General features: G+C 48.5%; 2 protein-coding genes across 5 annotated transcripts in view; one reads left to right on the top strand and one right to left on the bottom strand.

The window, feature by feature from the left end:
• Positions 1–1,367: 1,367 nt before the first annotated feature.
• On the top strand, positions 1,368–22,475 carry RMC1 (regulator of MON1-CCZ1). Of its 3 annotated transcripts, XM_021686058.1 has the most exons (20): positions 1,368–1,575; positions 2,304–2,380; positions 4,672–4,756; positions 5,929–5,985; positions 7,046–7,132; positions 9,873–10,013; positions 10,347–10,450; positions 11,862–11,951; positions 12,040–12,145; positions 12,927–13,038; positions 16,166–16,210; positions 16,476–16,529; positions 17,706–17,834; positions 18,603–18,709; positions 20,284–20,400; positions 20,685–20,762; positions 21,013–21,117; positions 21,213–21,281; positions 21,372–21,597; positions 22,313–22,475. In XM_021686058.1, exons 1-20 carry the CDS (start codon positions 1,474–1,476, stop codon positions 22,390–22,392), a joined length of 1,971 nt encoding a protein of 656 aa, XP_021541733.1. In that variant the 5' UTR covers positions 1,368–1,473; the 3' UTR covers positions 22,393–22,475. The 3 variants fall into 3 exon arrangements, with proteins under 3 accessions (XP_021541733.1, XP_044777116.1, XP_044777115.1); XM_044921181.1 differs by lacking the exons at positions 5,929–5,985; positions 7,046–7,132 and having other exon boundaries at positions 21,496–21,597; positions 22,313–22,449; XM_044921180.1 differs by lacking the exons at positions 5,929–5,985; positions 7,046–7,132 and having other exon boundaries at positions 22,313–22,449.
• NPC1 (NPC intracellular cholesterol transporter 1) overlaps positions 22,187–23,294 on the bottom strand; it is a 48,555-nt gene continuing 47,447 nt past the window's right edge. For both annotated transcript variants that reach the window (XM_021686056.2, XM_021686057.2), the window contains one exon: positions 22,187–22,981. In XM_021686056.2, the coding sequence (XP_021541731.1) occupies positions 22,899–22,981 (83 nt within the window). In that variant the 3' untranslated portion in view covers positions 22,187–22,898. The remainder of the gene's footprint in view (positions 22,982–23,294) is intronic.

Raw genomic sequence — 23,294 nt, 5'->3', positions numbered from 1 at the left:
AGGTCCCTGGCCTCTACAGATTCCTGGGCTCCACAAGAGACTTGGAATGTTCTTATGCTCAGTACAGTATGCACGGCCTTGCTGCTGCTTTCATTTGAAAAACCTAACTCATTCCTACTTCCTCCCACCCTGGGCCACCTCCATGTCCATTCCTCCACTCCTCTCAGGGACAAGCTTCTCCAGATCGGTTACTAGGAATCTGCTGCCTATCACCTCTTCCTCACTTCCCATTCTCACTTCCAACCCGCTGCCTGCCCTGTGGCTCTGCCTCCCAGTCCCTGCAGTGATGGTCCCCCCATGCAAGTATCAGTGTCTTCCTTGGGGTAAAAGTGGGGGACACTTTTCAGCACTCTCTCTGACTTCTCAGCAGCCTTTGTTGTCAAAGTGGACTCACCCCATCTCCTGAAACAGTTCTTCACTCAGCCCCAGAGGCCTCCCCCACCCCTAGGTTTCTGAGTACTTCTCTGGCCGGCTCTGCTTGTTGTCCTTTACTGATTCCTCTTCTCAGCCTCTGCAGGTTGGTTTTTTCACTTTATGGCTCTATGGGAGGCAATGCCATCCAATTCCACGGCTTCAAATACCATCAGTATTCCGATACTGATTACTATCTCCAGCCTTGTCACTCTTGGTGAGCTTCAGCCCCACATATCCATCTATGTAGATGTCATTTCTCCTCGGATTCACATGTCCAAAACGCAACTCTTGATCTTCACCACTTCCCTGCCAAACTTCTCAAGCCTCTTTATCTTAGAGAACGGTGCTCAACTCGGGGTCATCCGTGATCCCTTCCTTCCTCCCTTCCATCTCCGTTGAATGAGGAGTTTCCCCACCCTCCCTCAAATGTCAAAGCCATTCAAAACAGGCTTTCTGATTGCAATCTAAACTGGGTTTCCCTGTTACATGCTCACAGCATCCAGGCGCTGGCCACAGCTCTCCCCTCCCTTACTTACTAAGTTCCCAGAGACAGGCTCAATAAACCCGCGGGAGAGACAGCGTAAGCCTTTCCTAGACCGGGGGCAGCCCTGCCCCAGGCAGGCGCGCGCCGGGCGTAAACCTCCCGGGATGGACTGGGAGCCAGGACCTGCACTTGCCCGGGAAGGCGCAGGCAGGAGTGGCCGTGCCAACACCCGCCCTCGGCTCCGCGCGGCTTCCGGGGCACGCCCTCGCCCCGCGAGCTGTGCTGGGACTCCGCCCTCCAAGAAAGGGGCGGAGCCTCTCGCGCCAACCAGGGTGCGGTCGCGGTCGCTAGGCCCCACCGCGGCCGGTCGGCCGTCGCCGTTTTAAGCGCGGAGGCCGGCGGGTCACGTGCCGGACGGGGTGGGGGCGTGGCACCAGGAAGCGGCCTCCGCGCCCGGTCGGATCGCCGTCGCTACCGCCCGGCCCGACTCGTCGCGTCCCTGTGCCGGGCGCCGCTCGCCCCGCTCCACGCTGGCGGCCGCCCCCAGACTCCCCGCCGCAGTGGCGGCGCCCGCTATGGGCGAGGAGGACTACTACCTGGAGCTCTGCGACCGGCCGGTGCACTTCGAGAAGGCGAACCCGGTCAACTGCGTCTTCTTCGATGAGGCCAACAAGCAGGTCCGGGCCCGTCCGCGCCCTCCTCCCCCGCGCGGCCGGACGCGCCACGCCCGCCGTCCCCGGCGCCCCAGGGGCGTCCCGCGCGCACCCAGGTCGGGTGCCGGCCGGGGGGGGGACAGGCCTGGGGCCTCCCCTCCGGTCCCGGCGCCGGAGTGGCGGCAGCTCCGGGCTCTTGGGTGGGCCGAGGGACCGGGAGCCACCTTGGCGGGGGCTTTCTTCTCCAAAGTGACAGCTAGGTGGACCCCGAGCCTGCACCGCCCACCCAGCAGCGCCCTTTGGCCGGTGTGGTCAGCTGTTAGCTCGCTAGCTCTTTCCCGGCGCCTTTGTTGTCTTTGTCATTAGTTACCCTTGCAGTCGAGGAATTAGACGTTGAGACTGCCCTTACTCTCGGGATTTTGGAAAGGGGGGAAAAGCAGTGTGAGGAGTAGCAGGGTGTGCTCAAGTGCATCAGGGGCGCCTTTGCCGTACCGGATTAAAATGTGTAGCCTCGGGGACCCCGGCCGGGTCTTGCCCAGTGGGCTGCACCCGGAATGGCAAGCCTTTTTGGTCTCTACGCTTTTGTCCCTTAAAATTGATGTGCACACCAAACATCTGCAGATTGATAAATGCCACGTTAGTTCAGCTGAACCAGGAGTGGGGTGTAGTAGAAATAGTCGCTTGTAGGCTGGTCTATGTGTCTAAAGTCTTTCAAAGTTCAGACCATTAACGTTGCTTCTTTTCCGTCCCAGGTTTTTGCAGTTCGCTCAGGTGGAGCTACCGGGGTGGTAGTTAAAGGCCCAGATGATAGGAATCCCATCTCATTTCGGTAACTGTTGACGTTCACAGAATAATTGTCACATGTAAACAAAATGATGTGTTTCTGTTTCTCATTCAGAAGGTGGTTTTAAAGGTTTGTCCTTTGGCTGTAAGAGGCCTGAAGTGTATACTCACTTGCCAATCCCTGTGTGTAGGGAGAGGGAAGGGGACACCTGCTGCGCGGTGTTGTGGCACAGATCAGTACTAAGTGTCAGTGAAATGTGTAGAGTGGTTCTCTCTCGATTTGGGAATCAAATGCTCAGATACAGGGAACCCACTTCCTGGCACTTGAAATTAGCGAGTCAGTTTACTGATGTGCCCATTTTTGGCATCTTGACTGAGGAGGGCCTTCATTTCCTCATCTGGCCCTGGTTTTTTCAGGCTGTGTGGTAGGTGAAGGAGATTTCTGGTTAGTGTTTCCTATATAATAATGTATTTTAAGAAAATCCCAGCTTCCACTAAAGGTGACTGGATATCCCAGTTTATGCAAGTTGAACCAGTATAATTATGAATAGCCCTTCCTTTCACTTTCAGAAGTATCTCAGTTTGGTTGATAAATTATCTGGTTTTTAACTCCTGTGATTACAGAGGGGAAAGTACAGTGTGGGCCCTCAGTTCAGTGGTGACTTAAGTTTTTTTGCAGGTGGCCTGTGCTAATAGAAAACAGTTTTTTTTTTTTTAAAGATTTTATTTATTTATTTTTTAGCGAGCGAGAGAGAAACAGCATGAGAGGGGAGAGGGTCAGAGGGAGAAGCAGGCTCCCCGCTGAGCCGGGAGCCCGATGCCGGACTCGATCCCAGGACCCTGGGATCATGACCTGAGCCGAAGGCAGACGCTTAACCATCTGAGCCACCCGGGCGCCCCGAAAACAGTTTTTGAAGTAGAAAACAAGTCACTCATTGGTTGGACAAACTCTGATTGTAGCCCCTGTGCTAGGCACCAGGCATGGGAAGGTTATGAATCAGCCGGGCACCCTTTTGCAGAACTCATAAATTTAGTGTGGGAGACAAGTGTGTGGACACATTCTGTTGATTGTGAAAAGTGCTGTAATAACATTCTCTTCAGAGTTTGGGCAGACAAAAGAGCTGAGACATTTATCCTGGGGGAGGCCAGGAAACACCCCTGCCCAGGATGGGGAAGGCCTGCGAGAGGAGGGAGCCTTTGAGCAAAACTTTAAAGCTTGAATGGGATGATTCTACATGGGGAATAGAGCAGGCCTTTCAGATGGAGAGAACACCGAGTGTAAAGGCGAGCAAGCATGGTGTTTGGGGGAATTCCCGGTCTGTGTAACTGACATCAGGTGTCCTTGCGGGGAAGGGGAGGTGGTGGTGGTCTGGCTACAGGCAGGAGTCAGCTTGAACCGTATGTATTCTACGATGGAATTAGGGCTTTATCTTCTTATTGAAAATTGGTAAGATGGGGCATGGCATGGTCTTATCAGTGCTTGGAAAGATCATGCTCTTCACCACACTGAAGCTGCGTTAGTTGGGAGCATATCAACGTCAGGGATACCACTGAGCGGTGATTGCGATAGTCTGAGCCAGGCGTACTAAAGAGCAGCCCGCAGGCGGAGTAGACTGCTATCCCACAGACACTCAGGAGGTGCCTAGGAAGGTCTTGGGTAAGTTTTGGTGGTCATTTGGGCGTGGAAAATGAGAGTGAGCCCGTGATGATCCAGATTTGGGGGCTTAGTAGGGTTTGAGGAGGAAGATACTGGATTTACCCTCTTTTAAATTTTAATTTTATTGGTAAAAATTTTAGCAATTTTGTGTATTTTTAAGTTTTATTGTGGTAGAATTAACGGCATATATTTAACATATACAGTTGATGAGTTTTGACATGTGTTAACCGTACCACAATCAAAAGTTTGCTGGTGCTGCCCTGTAATCCATCCCTTGACTTCCGTTTGTAACGTCTGTTGGAGGTCCTGTAGATTGGGAAGTAAACAGGAAAGCTTACATTCCTTCACACACTGCTGTGAGAGCGATGGGGAGGGAAGAGGGTAGTTTCTGGAGAAGGTTGCTGTGTGGGTATTACTTATTTATGTTTAAGATGATTCTCAAGGGAAAATGCACGTGTTCTTAATTCGTCAGTCACTTGTTAACCACAAAACTGTAAATTTCATCAGCAACTCGTTGCCAGTTGGATTTTGTTGTTTGAAAAGAAGTCCTGATAGTTTCAGAAACATAATTTTCAACTAAGATTTGCTGCTTCCTGAGTATATAACTTTTCTCACAAAATGCTAGATGCTAGTATTCGGTTATTAACTTTAACTCATAATATACTTTTTTTCCCTTAAAGAATGGAAGACAAAGGAGAAGTGAAGTGCATTAAATTTTCCTTAGAAAATAAGATATTGGCTGTCCAGAGGACCTCAAAGACTGTGGTAAGACATACCTTTATTTATGTCAAGTTTTATTTATTTAAGCAATCTCTCTACACACAACGTGGGGCTCGAAGCCATGACCCCCCCATCTAGAGTCACATGCTCTTTCAAATGAACCAGCAAGGTGCCCCAGGACCTATCTTTAAAGATAGCATAAAGAAAAGGACATTAGAAGTATATTTAGAAGAGAATGAATTGCAAAAAACAGCGTTAAAGGAAGCCTTTATTATTTTAATGCCATGAAAGTTATGGTTCTGTTGTATTTGAAGCCTTTGGAATTCTTGGAGAAAGACATTTCAAGGGATAAATACTCGTGACCTTAGTTTGTCATTTTTGACTTAAAAAAAATTTTTTTTTAAGTATTTGGATCCTGAGGCATTTTTGTATTGATTGATAGCAGCATAGATTATGTGAGGTGCATTCTTGGCAACTTGGTGAATTAGCTTTACCTGGAATAGCTCCATTTACTCACTTCTTGCATCTTTGAATGCTTGACCTCCTAGGAACAGATGTTCAAAGTTGGAGCACCGTTTGGCCTTTTTGCCTTTATAAGTATTCACCATCGTCATTGGTAGAGTGAAAGCTGTTGGGAAGAGGCAGAATCTGATTTCCTTCTGTCGGTATTCGTTACTAAAAGTTTTGGAAAGCCCCTTACAAGGTGCAGCAACACTTTCTCTGAAATCAGTTGATTTTCAGTATCAGTTTCTAAACTCTAACTGAATATTTGGATTAACTTTTTTTTAATTGAGTTGTAAGGAGATGGATTGTCCACATTGGTCCTTTTAGTTTTCTTGTCAGTTTTTTTCTGATCACATTTTTTTTTTTTTTGAAGATTTTATTTATTTACGTGACAGAGCGAGAGAGAACGAGAGAGAACAAGCAGGGGGAGCAGCAGAGGGAGAGGGAGAGCAAGTGCCCCCCCCCCCCCCCCCCCCCCGGAGGGAACCCAATGCGGGGCTGATTCCAGGACTCCCAGGATCACGACCGGAGCAGAAGGAAGATACTTAACTGACTGAGCTCCCCAAGCGCCCCTTTTCTGATCACTTTTTAAATTTGTCTTTTGAAAAAATAAAAATAAATTTGTCTTTTGTCTTGTCTACCAATATAGGTTGGCAGTATGCTGCTTGATCTAAATTTTCTCCTTTTGTTTTCTTTCTTTTTTTCCTTTTCAGGATTTTTCTAATTTTATCCCAGATAGTTCTCAGCTGGAATACACTCAAGAGTGCAAGGTAGGGCCCGGGTCCTTTCCCAGCTGCTGGCCATTTCCCTGTGTGGCAGGCTCCACGCTGAGCCTTGCGCTGAGGCCTGCTGCGTGTGAGCTCTGGGACTGTGGACGGTTTTAAAAGGGCTAAAAGCCTGTTTCTTCTTCTACGAGCTGGAGTTGGGAGGATTCAGTGGGTGCCTGGGTGTGGCGCCCGCCCTTCTCCCCCTGCGGGCTGCGCCTCTGGCTAGGACCCTGGGTTCCTTTCGGAGCCGCCTCTTTGGAGGTTTTAGGAAGAGGGGTTTTTTCCTCCTCTCCTGATGATGTTTCCTTTCCTTGATTTGTTGTCCCTGTTGTGTCCTTCCGCTTTTGTTCCCGAAGTGTAGATTCTAATCTGTCTTAATTAGATTTGCTGGGTCTAATGAACGAGGTGAGGGGGGCTCAGCGAAAAGCCTCAGGGTGGCACTGTGGGAACTGGCAGAAGGTGCTAGTAGCTGGGTGTGGCTTTTAGCAGCTTTGTCATCGTTTTGCTAAATGGAGTTCAGGGTGGGCTCTGCGACAAGGAAAGGCCCGCGGGCCCAGGATCTGAGCCCCTCGCAGACCTCCTGATCCTGTGTGTGTGACAGAACCCCTGTCCTAGCCCGGAGTGCCCTCGGGCTTGGGGTGCTGTGGGGCACCGGGCGAGGCGGAGGTGTACGCTCACGGCCCGACCCCGGGTTGCTCAGCACTCACTGAGAACCTTTAGGCCTTTATTCTCTCATAGTGCCTGTTACGGCTGCCTAAGAGAAAGCCGGCTGTCCTTTGATTCCTTAAGGTAGAAGCTGGTATTTGCGAGCACCCATCAGTTACTGTTCTCCGAAATTTAGGCTTTTCCCTCTGTTCTTGAGCAGAAGGAATCTAGAGTCAGGGGCTTCAGTGAGGTGTTTCAGGTGGAAATCTGGGAACGTTGTATTTAAAAGAAAGTTTGATTTGTTAATAAGTAATCAAATCCGGGTAACTTTTAGTAAAGAGTGATAGAGTATTTTAAGCTTTTGAAGAAGGTTATACAAACATTTTTTTATTAAGAAAAATTTTTTAATTCTTTTCAGACCAAGAACGCCAACATACTAGGATTCTGTTGGACCAGTTCTACTGAAATTGTCTTCATAACAGATCAAGGAATTGAATTTTACCAGGTATTATGTTAATCACTTATGTTCGCGGGAGAAAGGTCTCTGAGGGCAGTTTGGCAGCCTTTTGAATTCAGTTCTAAATAGATATTTTGAGATTCTAGAGTTTTAGTCTCTTGCTTAGGTTTTTATTCTTTTTTTCTGATTACAAGAAATGTTTTTTTAATAAAACAATTAAACATTACCAGGATATATGGAAGGTAAAAGTCCCCCCCATAATCCCTAGAAGTAACTAGTATGAAAAGTTTAGTACATATTTATTTTCATACATACATACAAACTTTTTTAAAACAAACAGGAATGTTGCATATAAACTATTGTGGCTGGCTTTTTTTGCATAGCAGTATGTCTTGGACATGTATCCATATTTTCTTTTTTTTAATTTTTAAAATTAAAAAAATGTTTTTTAATTTTTAAAATTTTATTTACATAATCTCTACACCCAGCATGGGACTTGAACTCATGATCTTGAGATCAGGAGTCACACACTCCCCACACTGAGCCAGCCAGGCGCCCCTGTCCATATTTTATTCTGACTGAACAGTATTGTGTGGGTGTCATACAGTTTAACTTATTCCCTGTTGATGAACCTCTGGCTTGTTTTCATGTTTTTGTGATTATAAACAATTCTGTAGTGAATATGCTTGCAAACATTTCTTTATGTTCTTGGGTGAGGCAGTTCTTGGAATTACTGCATAGGCATGAACATCCAAAAAGCTGAACAGATATTGCTAAATTTCTTTTTTTTTATTAAAAAAATTTTTTTTAGTCTTTAAGTGGGCCCCACACCCACCGTGGGGCTTGAACTCATGACCCCGAGATCAAGAGTCACTTGCTCATCTGAGCCAGCCGGGTACCCCCACACTTTCACTTTCAATGTAGGAATCTCCATTTTCCGCATTTTTGCCAGAACTTCATATTATCAGTCCATAGACATATATTCTGGGTATTAACCCTTTATCGGATAGATGGTTTGCAAATATTTCCCATTCCTTTTCACTCTGTTGACTTGACTTTGCACCTGCCTCATCAACTTAGAATATGTTCCGACTGCCTGACCTTGAGAAATGCATCTGAGAGCTTTCAGTGGAGCTAATCTAGAGGGTGTTAGGATTCTCTCAGGGTTTAATTTTGTTGACCTAATGAAAGCAAGAAAATTTAGAATGTAGGGATGGAGAAAATACACCCGTGTAAGCAAAATGTGAGATGTTAATGCCACAGTGCTTTGCTGTGGGCTGTCATCAAAACCTTTGTAATGACCACCAGAAAGAAACTGCACAAATCTCGTACACATGGAGTTTTGTTTATTTGGTAGCGTGGAGAGGATCACTTGCTTTACTGAAGGGTTCCTTCAGTGGCAGTCATATAGCTTTCTGTTCTCTGTAGTGGAAAAGTGTATATTCACGTCATCTGGATGGTCCTCAGCTCTTCAAGAAATAAGTTAAAAAGAAAGAGGACGCTAGCACATCTTTATTTTATTATACCCAAATTGTCCAGATACCTGCGCCTCCGGACCCTGACTTCCATGTCCGTTCTTAAGCATAGTGTTCAATGAGCATTAATGTCTTGGGCTCTGCACTGTGTTCTTTAATGTATCAGAATATTTACAGTATATTTAATACATGCCTTGACTATAAAATACTAGGTTTGCATGCAGCATCTCACGCACACGATTGTTAGCAAAAGGGAGCTGCTTCTGGGCTCAGTGCTAAGGGGAGTCGAGATGGAGGCCAGGAGGAAGGCCCGTGCTCTAGGCCGGGCGGTGGCGGATTCCATGCGTGGGGCTCTGCATGGAATGGTGGATGGTGCCCGAGAGTGTGGAGGCTCGGACCGGGCCTTGCGGTGACCTGGCCTGCCTGGGCTGTAACTGCATTAACTGGTGTCTGAGCCTTGTTTTCTCCTTGGTCAGGAGTCCGTGGTGCCCACGTCTCAGGGTCGTGGTGTGAGTAAATGAGCCAGGATTTGTAAAGCACTGAGCACCGGGATCAGTAGCTGTAACAAACAAAAAATTTTCAGTTTTATTTAGTGGATTTTCTCCTTTTTCTTTTTTTAAAGATTTTATTTATTTATTTGAGAGAGAGAATGAGCTAGAGAGCATGAGAGGGGGGAGGGTCAGAGAGAGAAGCAGACTCCCCGCCGAGCAGGGAGCCCAATGCGGGACTCGATCCCGGGACTCCAGGATCATGACCTGAGCCGAAGGCAGTCGCTTAACCAACTGAGCCACCCAGGCGCCCTCCTTTTTATTTTTTTTCTTTTAAAGATTTATTTATTTTAGAGTGTGTGCTTGTGTGGGGGGAGGGGCAGAGGGGGAGGAGAAGCAGACTCCCCACAGAGTGTGGAGCTCTACCACTTGGGGCTGGATCTCAAGACCCTGAGATCACCACCTGAGCGGAAACCAAGAGTTGAATGCTCAACTGACTGAGCCACCCAGGCGCTCCTGTTTTTTATTGTTTTCTTAATTTCCTGTCTGTTGTCTTCCATTTTACTGTTTTGTTTTATTTATTTTTCTAAGATTTTATTTATTTATTTGACAGAGGGCGAGCGAGAGCAGGAACACAAGCAGGGAGAGTGGGAGAGGGAGAAGCGGGCTTCCCGCCGAGCAGGGAGCCCGATGCGGGGCTCGATCCCAGGACCCTTGGGATCATGACCTGAGCCGAAGGCAGACGCTTAACGACTGAGCCACCTAGGCGCCCCTTCCATTTTACTGTTTTAAAATAAAGATTCCGTCTCTTGAACTCTGCTTCAGGTGTTACCAGAGAAACGAAATCTGAAACTCCTGAAGAGCCAGAATATCAATGTGAATTGGTACATGTACTGCCCCGAGGGTGCCGTGATTCTGCTGTCTACCACAGTCCTCGGCAATGTGCTGCAGCCCTTCTATTTTCGGGTAAGAGTGAGCCTCTCTTTAGGAAAAGTCCCTCTCCCGCTGGCCCCTTCCTCTAACCTCCTGAGGTGTCAAGTACTTCAAAGGGGCAAGTTCCTCCAACCAATGAGCTCACCACTTCTGACCACTAGAGGGCACACTCTACCCTCCCGTCACCCCCCAAGAGCGACTCCTTGTGTGGGGACAGATCCCAGGGAGTACAGGCCGTAGTGGTTGGGAGTTTGGAAAGGATGGAAACACACAGTGTGTGCATATCCGCAGTGGTTTTATGTAGGGAATGCTGAAGTATCTGAGGGGCTTAATCGGCTTTTCCTAATACTTGTATCACCCAAACAGGCTGGCACTATGTCGAAGCTGCCCAAGTTTGAGATTGAATTACCAGCTGTGCCCAAGTCAACTAAGCTGAACCTTTCCGAGAGAGACATCGCGATGGCGACCATGTATGTCTGTCTTTTGAGAGAATTCCTGCTTGAAATTGCTTTTGGTGTTAGAAGTAGTAGAATTGCATCATAAGCACTGCAGGGCTGCCCTTTGGCACATGATCAAGATGCCCCCTTGCCCTTTCAATGCCTAGATTTTATGAATACAGGAAACCTGCCGTAGGCCTGGCATTCTTTGCTGATTTTACTAGCTTTGTGACCTTAGGGAAGTTTCGTTTTTGTTTTGTTTTTTTTTACCATTCTCGCCTAATAAAATGAAAACATTGGACTAGTCTATTTTTTAGGTGTCATAGTTCTAGAATTTTTTTTTTTCTGTGAGTAGTTGAAGCTTATCAAGGACTTTCTTTTAGCTAAAATATATCCTACTTGCCCTAAAGAACATAGATTTTTTTTTTTTTTTTTTAAAGATTTATTTATTTATGTGAGGGAGCGAGAATGAGAGAGAGAGTACATGAGAGGGGGGAGGGTCAGAGGGAGAAGCAGACTCCCCGCCGAGCAGGGAGCCCGATGTGGGACTCGATCCCGGGACTCCAGGATCATGACCTGAGCCGAAGGCAGTTGCCTAACCAACTGAGCCACCCAGGCGCCCCAAGAACATAGATTTTTAACTAACAAACATGGAACTGAATTACTTATGTAGAAAGGTATATCTTTATTTGTAAACGCAGATTATCTCAATTTTTATACTTCGTTATGGAAGTTTTAAACACACAGTAATAGAAACTGATACAAAGAATACCCTGTGTACCCCTAACCCTATTCAAAAATGTCAAAATTTTGTTCCTAGATTATTTCTGATTCTTCTTTGGCCTAAAAGAGTGGTTTTGAAGTGTAACATTTTTTAGCAGTTAGAATGCCTTTTTTTTTTTTTTTCTTAAAGGCAGTCTTCTGTGTCCTCCTGGCTTAGAGGATAGGTACGATGGGAACAGTCCTAGCCGCTGGCAGCAGGGACCCAATCCCCCCCTTCATCTCGGCCGCCGCAGAGCAGTGCGCACGCGGGAACCACTCGTAGCAGCGCTCGTGGTTCCCGAGGCTTACGATGAAGATGATTAGATTTCCCTCGTATCGAGGAATATACTGATTACATAAAACTTGGAAGACACAAAGTTAGAGAAAATGAATGTTACTCTATAATAGCTATTAACACATATTTCTTTCTAGTAGTTTTGGACAGTGTGTTTGTGTTTTCCTTTTAAAGTGTTGTGATTGAGGTATATTTAGTTTTGCATCCCCCTTTTCACTTTATAATCGGCTTTTTTTTTTTTTTTAACTGCACTTCGTAAATATTTTTGTTGGCTGTGAAATACTCTGTTGGTGAATATGTCATAAATAACTCTGATGACCTCATACGGCATTTAGAATGGAGGAGTTTCAAGTGGCCCGCTGTGACGTCTGTCTCTTTGTTCTCTAGATACGGACAGCTTTACGTTCTCTTCTTGAGGCATCATTCTCGGACCTCCAATAGTACAGGAGCGGAGGTAGTCCTATATCATCTACCACGGTATATTTAATGCTGTCCTCTTTCTCCAATTTTAAAATACGAACTAAAGCTTGTCGATCTATTTTTTGACCTTTGTGTTATCCTACAGAGAAGGTGCCTGTAAAAAGATGCACATATTAAAGTTAAATCGGACGGGGAAGTTTGCCCTCAATGTGGTGGATAACCTGGTGGTCGTTCATCATCAGGATACAGAGGTAAGAGTTGTGTGTGCATGTCTGGTCTGTCGGGGTTGCTGAAGAGATGTGAAAATTGACAAAACATTCAGAACAAAGACTAGAAAGTGCTTTTGGTGCTAAAGCTTTGGTCTTCTGGATGCAAATAGGTTTGGTATTCTAGATGGTTTAGGAAAAAAAAGAGTGATTCCCTGTTGATTACAGTGAATTAAAGACTATTCCAGAAAGTAGCACATGAGGATATTTGAGTCTGTCCCAATTATTTGGTTGAATCAACTAAGCTGGGAATTTACTGCAGAACCACAGTCTTACATGAGCACGTGAGCTTGGTGCTTCCTTTGTGAGGATAGAGGATAATGCTGAGTGATAATGATTTTGAGGCTCTGCGGCCCGAGAGAAAGACTAGAGTGGGTCCTGTTTTCTACGTGGTAAGCTGGGTATCTGGTCAGAGACAGGCTCTTCTGTCCCACACCTCCTTCAGGGTGGTGACACCCTTATCTTAACTGGTGAAGGTGGTGAGAGTTAAAGTGAAAAAGGTCTGCTGGAATCACTTCGAGCTCTTCAGGGTCTGCCCGACATCAGTGCCAGGAGTGTGCGTGTCCGCGTGAGCGTGGGGAACCGTGTCACAGAGTTGTGGTACCCCAGCACACTCCACCCCACTTAGAACCAGCCTGTGGGGGTGCGGTGTGCGCAGACTGTAAGCTGACCGGAATGGCAGGATGTGAGAGAATGGAAGGGGCGGGCCTAGCCGAGTCCAGCATGGCCTGTTTTGGCATCCGAGTTTTACTTTTCTCCGCTTTAGACATCGGTGATATTTGACATCAAGTTAAGGGGAGAGTTTGACGGCACTGTCACCTTCCATCACCCGGTGCTCCCAGCGCGCTCCATTCAGCCCTACCAGATCCCCATGGCAGGTAAGGGGACCCCCGCCTGGCGGTTGGAATGACGAGGGCACACAGGGGTTACTGGGTTCAGGTGCTCTGGGGAGGGGGGATTGTTTTTTTACTTTTTTTAATGAAAGTTCTGATCATATTAGTAAAATTGTGCTGTTGTGAAAAGCATTTTATAAGATACATGAATCTTCTTTTGAAGAAAATGGAACGATTTCTCTGAGCTTTAAAATGGAAAGTTTGGGGGCGCCTGGGTGGCTCAGTCGTTAAGCGTCTGCCTTCGGCTCAGGTCATGATCCCAGGGTCCTGGGATCGAGCCCCGCATCGGGCTCCCTGCTCAGCGGGAAGCCTGCTTCTCCCTCTCCCACTCCCCCTGCTTGTGTTCCCTCTCGCTGTGTCTTTCTCTGTCAAATAAATTTTAAAAATCTTAAAAAAAAAAAAGTGGAAAGTTTGGAGGGGTGCCTGGCTGGCTTAGTTGGTAGAGCATGTGACTCTTTGGGGTCATGAGTTTGAGCCCCACGTTGGGCGTAGAGCCTACTTAAAAAATAATAAAAATAAGTAAATAAAACAGTCGGGATTACCCATTGAAGCTGAGAGATTTTTTAGTTTAATTATTGAATATGCCCTCCCTTTTCTGTTTGCCCATGCTCTATAACCTTGAGATTAAACGTGGCTGCTTCTGGCTGTTATTTGAACCTGGGATCACTTTTCCTTGTCTTTCTCAGACACTCTGTGTCATAGCTTAAATACTGCATTTTCTTCTCACTGGTGGCCACCGTAAGAGCTTAAGGCTGTGCTGCTTTGGTTATTCGAAATCTGCCCTACACGAGGTGGGAGGAGGAAGTCAGAGAAGAGAGGAGGTCAGGATTTCAGGGAAGGAGAAAGAAACCATTGGGCTTTTGTTTTTGCCTCTTCCCAGTGTAGTTGATTTCAAGCTAGAGCTCACGGGAATAACATTCAGCTCTCTCTTAAAGGAGATCGGAGTCTAGAGTAAGCTAGTTGAAATTTCAGTGCGTATAGCTAGTCAGAAGGGCACACGTTTGGAGCTTCGGTAGTAATGTTTTCTTCTTAAAAGGGATCCCTGTCAGATGGTATTGCGGGCTTGGGCCCCCCCTGCAGTCAGGAGGTGCTTGCACCTATCAGGGAAGATTCCAGGCAGGCTGCGGCTGAGAGTTTAGCAAGAGCACCGCCTCCAGTCTGCCTACCTCGAGTTGTGGAATCAGCCAGAAGCTTAATGACTCTGGCAGCATTGGGGGAGGAAGGAGCTAGTTCTTAGTTTAAGTCTTTTGGCTTCCTGTGTTCCTTCCAGCATCTTCCTTTGCTTGGGTTAATAACGTTAGCATTAAAAGAATAGGTCATGTCTGGGCACCTGGGTGGCTTAGTTGGTTAAGTGTCCCACTTTTTTTTTTTTTTTAAAGATTTTATTTATTTATTTGACAGACACCGCGAGAGAGGGAACACAAGCAGGGGGAGTGGGAGAGGGAGAAGCAGGCTTCCCGTGGAGCAGGGAGCCTGATGCGGGGCTCGATCCCAGGACCCTGGGATCATGAGCTGAGCCGAAGGCAGGCGCTCAACGACTGAGCCACCCAGGCGCCTCTCTCCCACTCTTGATTTTGGTTCAGGTCATGCTCTCAGGGTCATGAGATCCATCCTGCTTCGGGCTCTGCGCTGGGCATGAAGCCTGCTTAAGATCATCCCCCACCCACCCCCATGCGCGTGCGCTCTCAAAAAAAAAAAAAGTGTCAAGTGTTTATCTTGTATCTGCTGCTTACTTGGAAAGCAGCTATGCTCACCACTATACCACCAACGCTGCTGCTTACTTGGTATGAAGGTAACTGCTGGCAAATTGGAGGGAAAAGCAACTCTAGACATTAAAAACCTTCTGCTCTGTTCCGGTGGTTTGGGACTAGTCAGAAGGCAGTCAGGTTCTAATTGGTTAGTTATAATAAATCAAGTGACAGGTGTGATCAAAATAATAGTCTAAATAAAGGTTAATGATTCAGAGGTCCACTGAATCTCTGGCCTCCAGAGTGTGGGTTGGTAAAGCATTGTTTACAGTTAATGACTACAAGTTTGTCTTGTTTTTCCTGCTAGATTGTAAGCCCCTTGCAGGCTTGTAGCATCTTTGCATCTTGCCCGCCCTGTGCGGTTGCAGGGCGTGCCGTCAGGAAGAGCTTGTTAGGCTGTTTTGCAAGATGACGCCGGCAAATTTGGGATGAGGCAGCTGCTCTCATTTCCCCTTCTGTTTTTGGTCTGTTCAATCAGTGCTTCTGGAGCTGACTACACATTAGCATCACCTGGGGGGCTTTAAAAACCAAGGGCATCTGGCTCTGACCGAGAGCAGTTAAGTCCACGTGATTGGCAGCCAGAGTTGAGGCCCATGTGCAAGACCTTCACCCTCAGGGGCTAACTGCAAGCGTTCTTTGCTGTAGCTTGTCTGACCCGTGGGCCCTTTCCTCTTTTGGGTGGTCTTTTCCAACCCGCTGATTAACACCTATCTTCTGATTGTCCCTGGGTGATGGGAACAGAACAGGGAATGACGTTTAGTTTGCAGGGCTGTGTGTCTCAGGTTCACTGAGGGCTGCCCGCCTGACCGTACGGGCAGTGTAACTGGTCATTATGAGTCCTTGTCATGTGAGGTTTTTTGGGGTCTCTTTGCTAGATGAGAGCTTGGCGCCTGGACCTCCTCTGTGCAGTGGAGAATTGAGCTAATTATTTAGACAAGCCACAAAACACTTTTATTTGAAATATTATCAGCGAAGACTATACTTTCAGGGATCATTTCTGTAGTTTGAAATAATATCAGCTACTTACCTGGGGATTTAATTTTGAATCATCCAGGGACGTTTCTCAGTTCTTTGATGATGACAGGTCATCTTTGGTTATTATAGGAGAATTAACTCTGAATGAATTCTTGATACTTCTCCCTTTCTTGGGAGGACATTTTCAAGGATTGTTCTCGACTTCCCCCTTCCTCTTTATATGTGTTATCAGTGGAACAAGACCATTGACTCCTTTCTCATTTAACTACAGTTGAATAAACATTTACCAAAGGCTTTAAAAAGTACTGCATTTCGTATCCTAAGCGTTGGTGTTGGCAGCGTTTTCTGATGGCACTGTCCTTGCACGCTTGTGTTTTTTGCATTTGCAGGTCCCGCTCCTGTGACCAGCCAGTCTCCTGTCCCGTGCAAACTCTGTATCCTTTACAAAGGCCTTGCCGCTGTGCACTGAAGGGGGGCTGTTGCCCCCTTTTATACTGGTGTCTGAGAGGGGTCCTGTGGCCTTGGCCTTGCCAGCTGCAAATGATCTGAAGGTCTCGGGGAGTCCGCGGGGGAACTTTCCTCACCGCCCAGAGCCGAGGAGCCTCTGCAAGTAGGGGGCGGGGCGGGCAGTGCCAGTCGGAGCTGGGTTTGTCTTTTGTTTTCATCTCTTCCTGGTTTACCACTTCCTATAACACGCAGATTCCTCATCCTGGATTGTCTTTCAGCCTGATATCATTATCAGTGCAAGCCAAGGTGGGTCAGAGGGGACGATCGTCAAGTTAGACGATAGTACTTGTTGCCTTGGGATGGCAGGGGTAGCCAGTGCCGTTTCCAAGGTGAATCAGAGATGATGACTCCCTTCAACCCCAGAATGGGAAATTTTTCACTTTATACTCCATTCACTATTATTCCGTGTTTTATCCTGAGCCTATGTTATTTTTAAAATTAACTAAGAATGGCCATTCCCCTGCTTTTGGCCCATTCAACTCTGTCCGTTCTAAAAAGCCAGACCCCATAGCACGGTGCGCCAGGCCCTGTGCTGTCCTTACCCCAGGGCCACACCCGCGTGTGCCCGAGCCCTTTTCTGTTCCATCTGTGCAGGGAAGCGCGCTTTTGCTTCCCACGGTGCTGGGGAAGCTCCCTGGGGATGCTAGTTGTTTTCCTGGTAACCCCCTAGCCCCTGTATCTTTCCGTTAGAGGACTTCCTACATCTGTCTTCAGTCATCCGTGCGTTCTCCGCCTCGGCCCCTGGGATTCTCGGGGAGAATCAGCCGTGGTGCCCGTGGGATCCACTGCATGTGGAGTTCTCTCGTCTCCATCTAGAACGGCACTAGCTCTGGACCAGCTGTGGGAGAATCGAGAAGGGGATCACTCAGATCATGTTTAATGCAGTGTTGAATTCTCTTGTGGAACCCCAATTGAGAGAGGCACTCCCTGGCAGTGTAGGTGTTCAGGAAAGTCATGGATTGATGAATGGATGCACTATGAAATTCCCTTGGGAGCCTCCAGAGTTACCTTTTGACTGAAGAGCCATTGCGGGAGAAATCAGAGTATAGGACCCAAGTTCATACCACACATTAGCATCTTGTTCAACCTTCAAGGGTAAAAAGGGGGCTAGGTATAGGGATGGAACTGCTCTGAGTCACCCCGACCCCTTTCGTTTCGGGAGCTCCACTGCCGATGCCCCTGTGATCGGAGAGGGTCACCTTGTAAGGAGCCAGCGAGCACGCAGTTGTACGGTGCTGTCGGTCCTACCATCGTCAGGCACGGCCTGCATGTCCTAGGCTGCGCTTGGCTTCATAAGGTCAGGATCGTATCAGTGCTTTGCAGGATTGCCCCCCCCCCCCCCATGAATGTTCCAGGGAACCACCTTTTGGGCTTTTGTTCTGATTTGCATCCTGTATGAAATTTGCTGCCGCCTCCATCTAGGCTACCTCTGGAACCTCCAAGTGAAGCTTCAGCCCATTGTAAACCTCTTGCCAGATAAAGGAAGACTGATGGACTTTCTCCTCCAGAGAAAGGAGTGCAAGATGGTCATTCTGTCTGTCTGTTCGCAGAGTAAGTGGACCAGTCCTCCCCGCTCAGTCTGATTCCAGGGTTGGGCCTGTGCTGCCCACACCCTTTTTAAGATTTTATTTACTTATTTGACAGAGTGACACAGCGAGGGAGGGAACACAAGCAGGGGGAGTGGGAGAGGGAGAAGCAGGCTCTCCGCTGAGCAGGGAACCTGATGTGGGGCTCGATCCCAGGACCCTGGGATCATGACCTGAGCCGAAGGCAGACGCTTAACGACTGAGCCACTTAACGCTTAACGACTGGGCGCTCTGCCCAAGCCCTTTCTTGGGAGCTGGGCCATATTTTTCTGCTTTGTGCACAGCCTGTAGCCTCATCCTTCACTTGAAGGGTGGATTATTTAACCCTCTGGAAAGGTAATGAACTATCAAAATGACTTGTAGTGACTTGGGGAAAAAAGCTAAATAGGATGGTTCCAGGTGAGAGCAACCTAGACACAGCTGGTGCATCTGAGGGTAGGGCATCCCCAGCCTGAAAACAGACATTTTCCAGAATCCAAGTCACTCACTACATAGATCTCTGCTTTGAGCACTTTCTGCTGAAACCCTCCGTAGCTACTTTTTCTAGTCCTCACGAAGGGCTGGGGAGTGAATTCTAGGCTCCAGGTTTCCAAACGATTCCATTTCTCTGGGATGCCCGTTGGAGGTAGGTTTGCCCTGGGAGCCCTTTGGGGTTAGTTCTTTCTATCCTAGCAGCGTGTTTGTGTTCTGAACGGATGCAAACTCGGTTGACCTGTGTGCACGTTCTTTCCAGTGCTGAGTGAGTCGGACAGAGCAGCTTTACCTGTGATCGCCACGGTTTTTGACAAACTCAATCACGAGTATAAGAAATACCTGGACGCGGAGCAGAGCTACACAACGGTAAGCTGTGTGGGCTCCACTCCACCCCCCCGCCCCCGCCCCGTGTTTCCTAATTAGGATGCGGGGTTCTGGAGGCATGATGCCACCGAGGCTCGCATGCCGGGGGCCCGGTGGCCGGAGGCGGGAGCAGCAGCTTCAGTGCGTGTGGCCCACCAGCCCGACGCTGCCTGCACGCTCTGCCCTTTCTCGTCTGTGTCGGGTCTCACACGGGGTCGTAGATCCTTGGTCTTAACCTGTTTTAAGGATAAGAAAATTGGTTTCAGCTTTGTTATTTTATACCTCCTCCTGCTAAGTCAGAGCCTAGACCTAATGAATGAGAACGATGATCATTTTGCCCCATCCTCTTGCTTCTGTCGCTCTTACAGCCCAGAAGGAAAGGCTCATGTCGGCACTCAGTCAGCATCCTGTCAGGATGGCGACTGTCTTAGCGCGGGGCTTTCACATGGCAGGCTCAGGTGTCTGTCTGCAGGCCTGGAAACATTAACACGGCTCGGAACCAGGTTCTGCTGTGCCGTTAGCATGAGTGGGACGAAGGAGTTCACTTCCAGGATCTGATGAGTCCTAAGGCTTAGAGTGGAAGTGGTTTTAAGCAGTGCGAAACCCAGAGTTGCCCTCCCTTTCAGCTCCTCGGGGTAACAGGACTGACGCCGGCTGCTGAAGGCCGAGTGACCTTGGAGCGCGCCTGTCCCTGTCCTGTTAGACGCGAAGGGGGCAGAGGAGGGCTGAGCTCTTCCAGAGCCTTCCCGGCCTTGCGGCTGGTGTACGAGGCTGTGGGAAGCAGGAGGCTGACCCCCGTGGGCTTCTGTGCATCCCTGCTCTGGCTCCGAGGCTTCCTGAGCTGTCGCCCTTGCTCGTTAGAGCCTCTCAGGCCCCCGCCACAGCTCCTGCACGGTGTGCGCTGCGGCAGACTGCCTTACAGCTGAAGGGGTCCGTCTTCTCACCGGGCTTCTGGGGGCTTATTTACCACTTGGACATCTGGACAGAGAGTCTTACACGTGGTATTTACTTACTGTAGGATCAGGGCTTCATAAAACAAAGATGCAGGACGCCATTCTGTTTTTAATAGGTAACAAACACCAGAAAGTCCGTGATTAAGTAAATTAGGGATTTTAAGGGGCGCCTGAGTGGCTCAGTCGTTAAGTGTCTGCCTTCTGCTCAGGTCATGGTCTCAGGGTCCTGGGATCAAGTCCCACATTGGGCTCCCTGCTCCGTGGGGAAGCCTGCTTCTCCCTCTCCCCCTCCCCCTGCTTGTGTTCCCTCTCTCGCTGGTCTCTGTCAGATAAATAAATAAAATCTTTAAAAAAAAAAAAAAATAGGGATTTTAAGATTAAGAAAATGTGTCTCAAGAGGAAACGGATTTACGCCTTTTAGTTCCCATTCGTGAACGTTAGCCTGTTTTCAAGATGACCAACTCTGGCTTCCTAAAGCTTGCCCTGGCCTGCACGGGAGAAATCGTTCTGTCCGAGTAGGAGTGCCCACCCTCTGCTCCTGTCTGAGGCTCACAGGGTCTAGGAATCGAGCCTTCTGGGCTTCTCGAGAAGATGGGTGAGGTCCCATTTGCGATGTGTTGTCAGGCCCTGGAAGCCGGGCAGAGCCGGAGCAGTCCGCTTCTCAAGAGGCCGGTGCGGACCCAGGCGGTGATCGATCAGTCCGACATGTACACGCACGTGCTGTCGGTGTTCACGGAGAAGGTGGGTGACGGGTCGTCCACACGCATCCTGTTTGCGGGGTAGAACTCCGCTCCAGTCAGACTAATCACATTCTGTCTTGGTGAAGAGCTAGTGCTAATAGTTTGACTTGTGATACTCGGCCACAACGTGACCGTGGACACGGGAGCTTCTGGAGGGATCTGTGCAAAAGCGGCGAAATACAACACTGGGCCAGATTCATGTGGAAACAAGGGGTGGGGAAACGAGCCGCAGGCGGCCTCCTCACGGGTCTTTAATATGAAGACCTTTTTTCTTTTCCTCCGTAGGACGTGCCTCATAAGTTCGTGATCGCCGTTCTGATGGAGTATATTCGCTCTCTCAACCAGTTTCAGATCGCAGTACAGGTACCTTCCAGCCAGCATGTGTTGTCCCAAGTTAGAGAAGCAGGGGCCGCACTCAGAATCCGAGGGACTTTCCGACACTACCGTCTTGTCCTGCGGTGGGATGAGGGGTGTGGCATCAAGTGAACCTCTCCCTGTCATCGTGGAAACACGTACCCATCCCTTAGAACAGCTCCGGCCCTGGACCCCCTGGCCTCTCCTCTGGTGTAGGGGGTGATTGGGGAACGGGCTGTCCTTCCGTCTCTGTCCTCAGCACTACTTACACGAGCTCGTCATCAAGACGCTAGTCCAGCACAACCTCTTCTACATGCTCCATCAGTTCTTGCAGTACCACGTCCTCAGCGACTCCAAGCCTTTGGTATGTGGCCCAGGTCTGTGCTTGTGGGATTCGAGACTTCACCTTTACCCTTCTAACATCGTATGCTGAAGCCAGTTTGAAAATGTGTCTTTCAGGCTTGTTTGCTCTTATCCCTAGAAAGTTTTTACCCTCCTGCCCACCAGCTGTCTCTGGATATGCTGAAGGTAACTTGTGCTGCAGCAGCGTTCAAACTGCGTTCCGGTCTGTTCCTATGGCTGGCACTTACCGGACTTTCCTCCCTCCCTCCCTTCCAGCGACTCTCGACCGCGAACGATGAGATCGTGGAAGTGCTTCTTTCCAAACACCAAGTGTTGGCGGCCTTACGGTTCATCCGGGGCATTGGCGGCCATGACAACATTTCTGCACGAAAATTTTTAGATGCCGCGAAGCAGACTGAAGACAACATGCTGTTCTATACTATATTTCGGTTTTTTGAACAGCGAAACCAGCGTTTGCGAGGGAACCCTAACTTCACACCAGGTGAGGATGTGGCGGCAGTGGAGAGAGCGGGGGTGAACAGACTCACAGTAGCAAGAGAACGCAGGCACGCAGGCTGGGGGCGAGAAGCCTTTTTGGGAGCTCTCCTAAGAACTCCTGGGTTAGAAACAAAATTCTGTGATGGTGCTCGGGGGGAATTCCGCTCTGGAACTTGCAGCGAATGCACCTCTGGCCAGGGCGGCAGTGTGGGCCCAGCTCAGGCCTGCCGCTGATCTGGGAATGCTTTCTGAGGAATCAGGGACAAGACCAGAAACGGTAACCGGAAACGGTGACTAAAGCGTGTCAGATGACCCGGGGTCTTAGGAAACCTAGGCTGATCTTAGCTCTTGTCTCCCAAGTTATGAAACCTAAGGCATCCGGCTTCTTCAGGGTGGGGAAGGAGCGTGTGATGCTCTGCTTCAGGCCCCCTGACTTTATGTAGCTTAGGAACTCGTGCAGGATGGCGTGGCCGAGACAGGCGAGCTGCTCTAGCCCCGTCTCAACGCGGTTTGCTGGGGTTGTGAACCATGAAGGTGCCCAACAGCCCTGGCAGGAGCTGTATCAATAAAAAGGACAACTCAAAAGCTTAGGAAAACAAAGTATTTTATGAAGGAAAATAAGTTAAAACCCCACCGTACACATCTATGAGCTGTAAAGTGTTCATTCTCGTTTTCCTCTTTTTGTGCCACATCTGATGAAATCTGTATTTCCTTTATAGGAGAACACTGTGAAGAACATGTTGCTTTTTTCAAACAGGTTTTTGGAGACCAAGCTCTAATGAGGCCTACAACATTCTGAAATCACCTGCTAGTTTTTTTTATATATATAAAAATGTGTACAAAGTTAATTTATTGCATTAATAAAGCTCTTTAAACTACAAAATGTTACAGTAAAGTGTATCTACAACATTCTCAAGTGTTACTAAAAATATGGTATAGAACTTGTGTGATGGCTTACTCCAAAAACAAAGGAAAAACATTGCATTGATTGGCCTTTAGAAGGTGTCAGGGAGCAGATCCCACCCAGCTTTGCCTGTGTCCCCTTCCGCCTGCCCGAGTTAGGTCTCGTTCCCGGGGAACGTGGAAGGCCCCTGGGCGTCCTGGGGCTGCCTTCCGATTAGGTAATACTGCTTCACACGTCAGATTGGCGGTCCTGAATCCAAAAGCACTAGGGCCGAGGCTGCCGCTGTTCGAGCCTGGTGTCGCTACCGTCCAGCGTCCAGCTCCGCCCGGACGACACAGCGACTGTCCAGTAAACCGACCGACCCACACACACAGTTCAAAGTCCCCAAACCTCGCAAGGGGCTAGAAATTAAGGAGCTGTTCTCGCTCTGTACCTCTGTATTGCTCTTGAGTGGCCAAACTTTTGGCTTTATTTATCGATGGGCCTGTGAGGGATTAAAAAAAAAAAAATACAACTTCTGGATCATTTCTTCAGGAGAAGAGGCGATAGGGTAGTTCTATTACAGTACAAACTTTCTATCCCCCCCGAGATTAATAACCCCCCCGCGCCCCCTCCCCCCAGCTTCTTATAAAGCTCTAAAGCAAGTTGGTCCTGTCCTCTCCTTCCAACCACACGTCATTTATGGAAGCTGAAGCGGCCACGGAAGTAAAAAGATCTTAAGGACAGTCTTGAAACGAGAGAAGCAGAGGCGGCTCTCGGGGTGGGCGGTGAGTCGGGGCATGAGCACGCTCTGCAGC

This window comes from Neomonachus schauinslandi, chromosome 14, assembly GCF_002201575.2.
Source record: "Neomonachus schauinslandi chromosome 14, ASM220157v2, whole genome shotgun sequence".
Taxonomy (NCBI): domain Eukaryota; kingdom Metazoa; phylum Chordata; class Mammalia; order Carnivora; family Phocidae; genus Neomonachus; species Neomonachus schauinslandi.
This window is presented reverse-complemented; position numbering and strand designations above follow the sequence as displayed.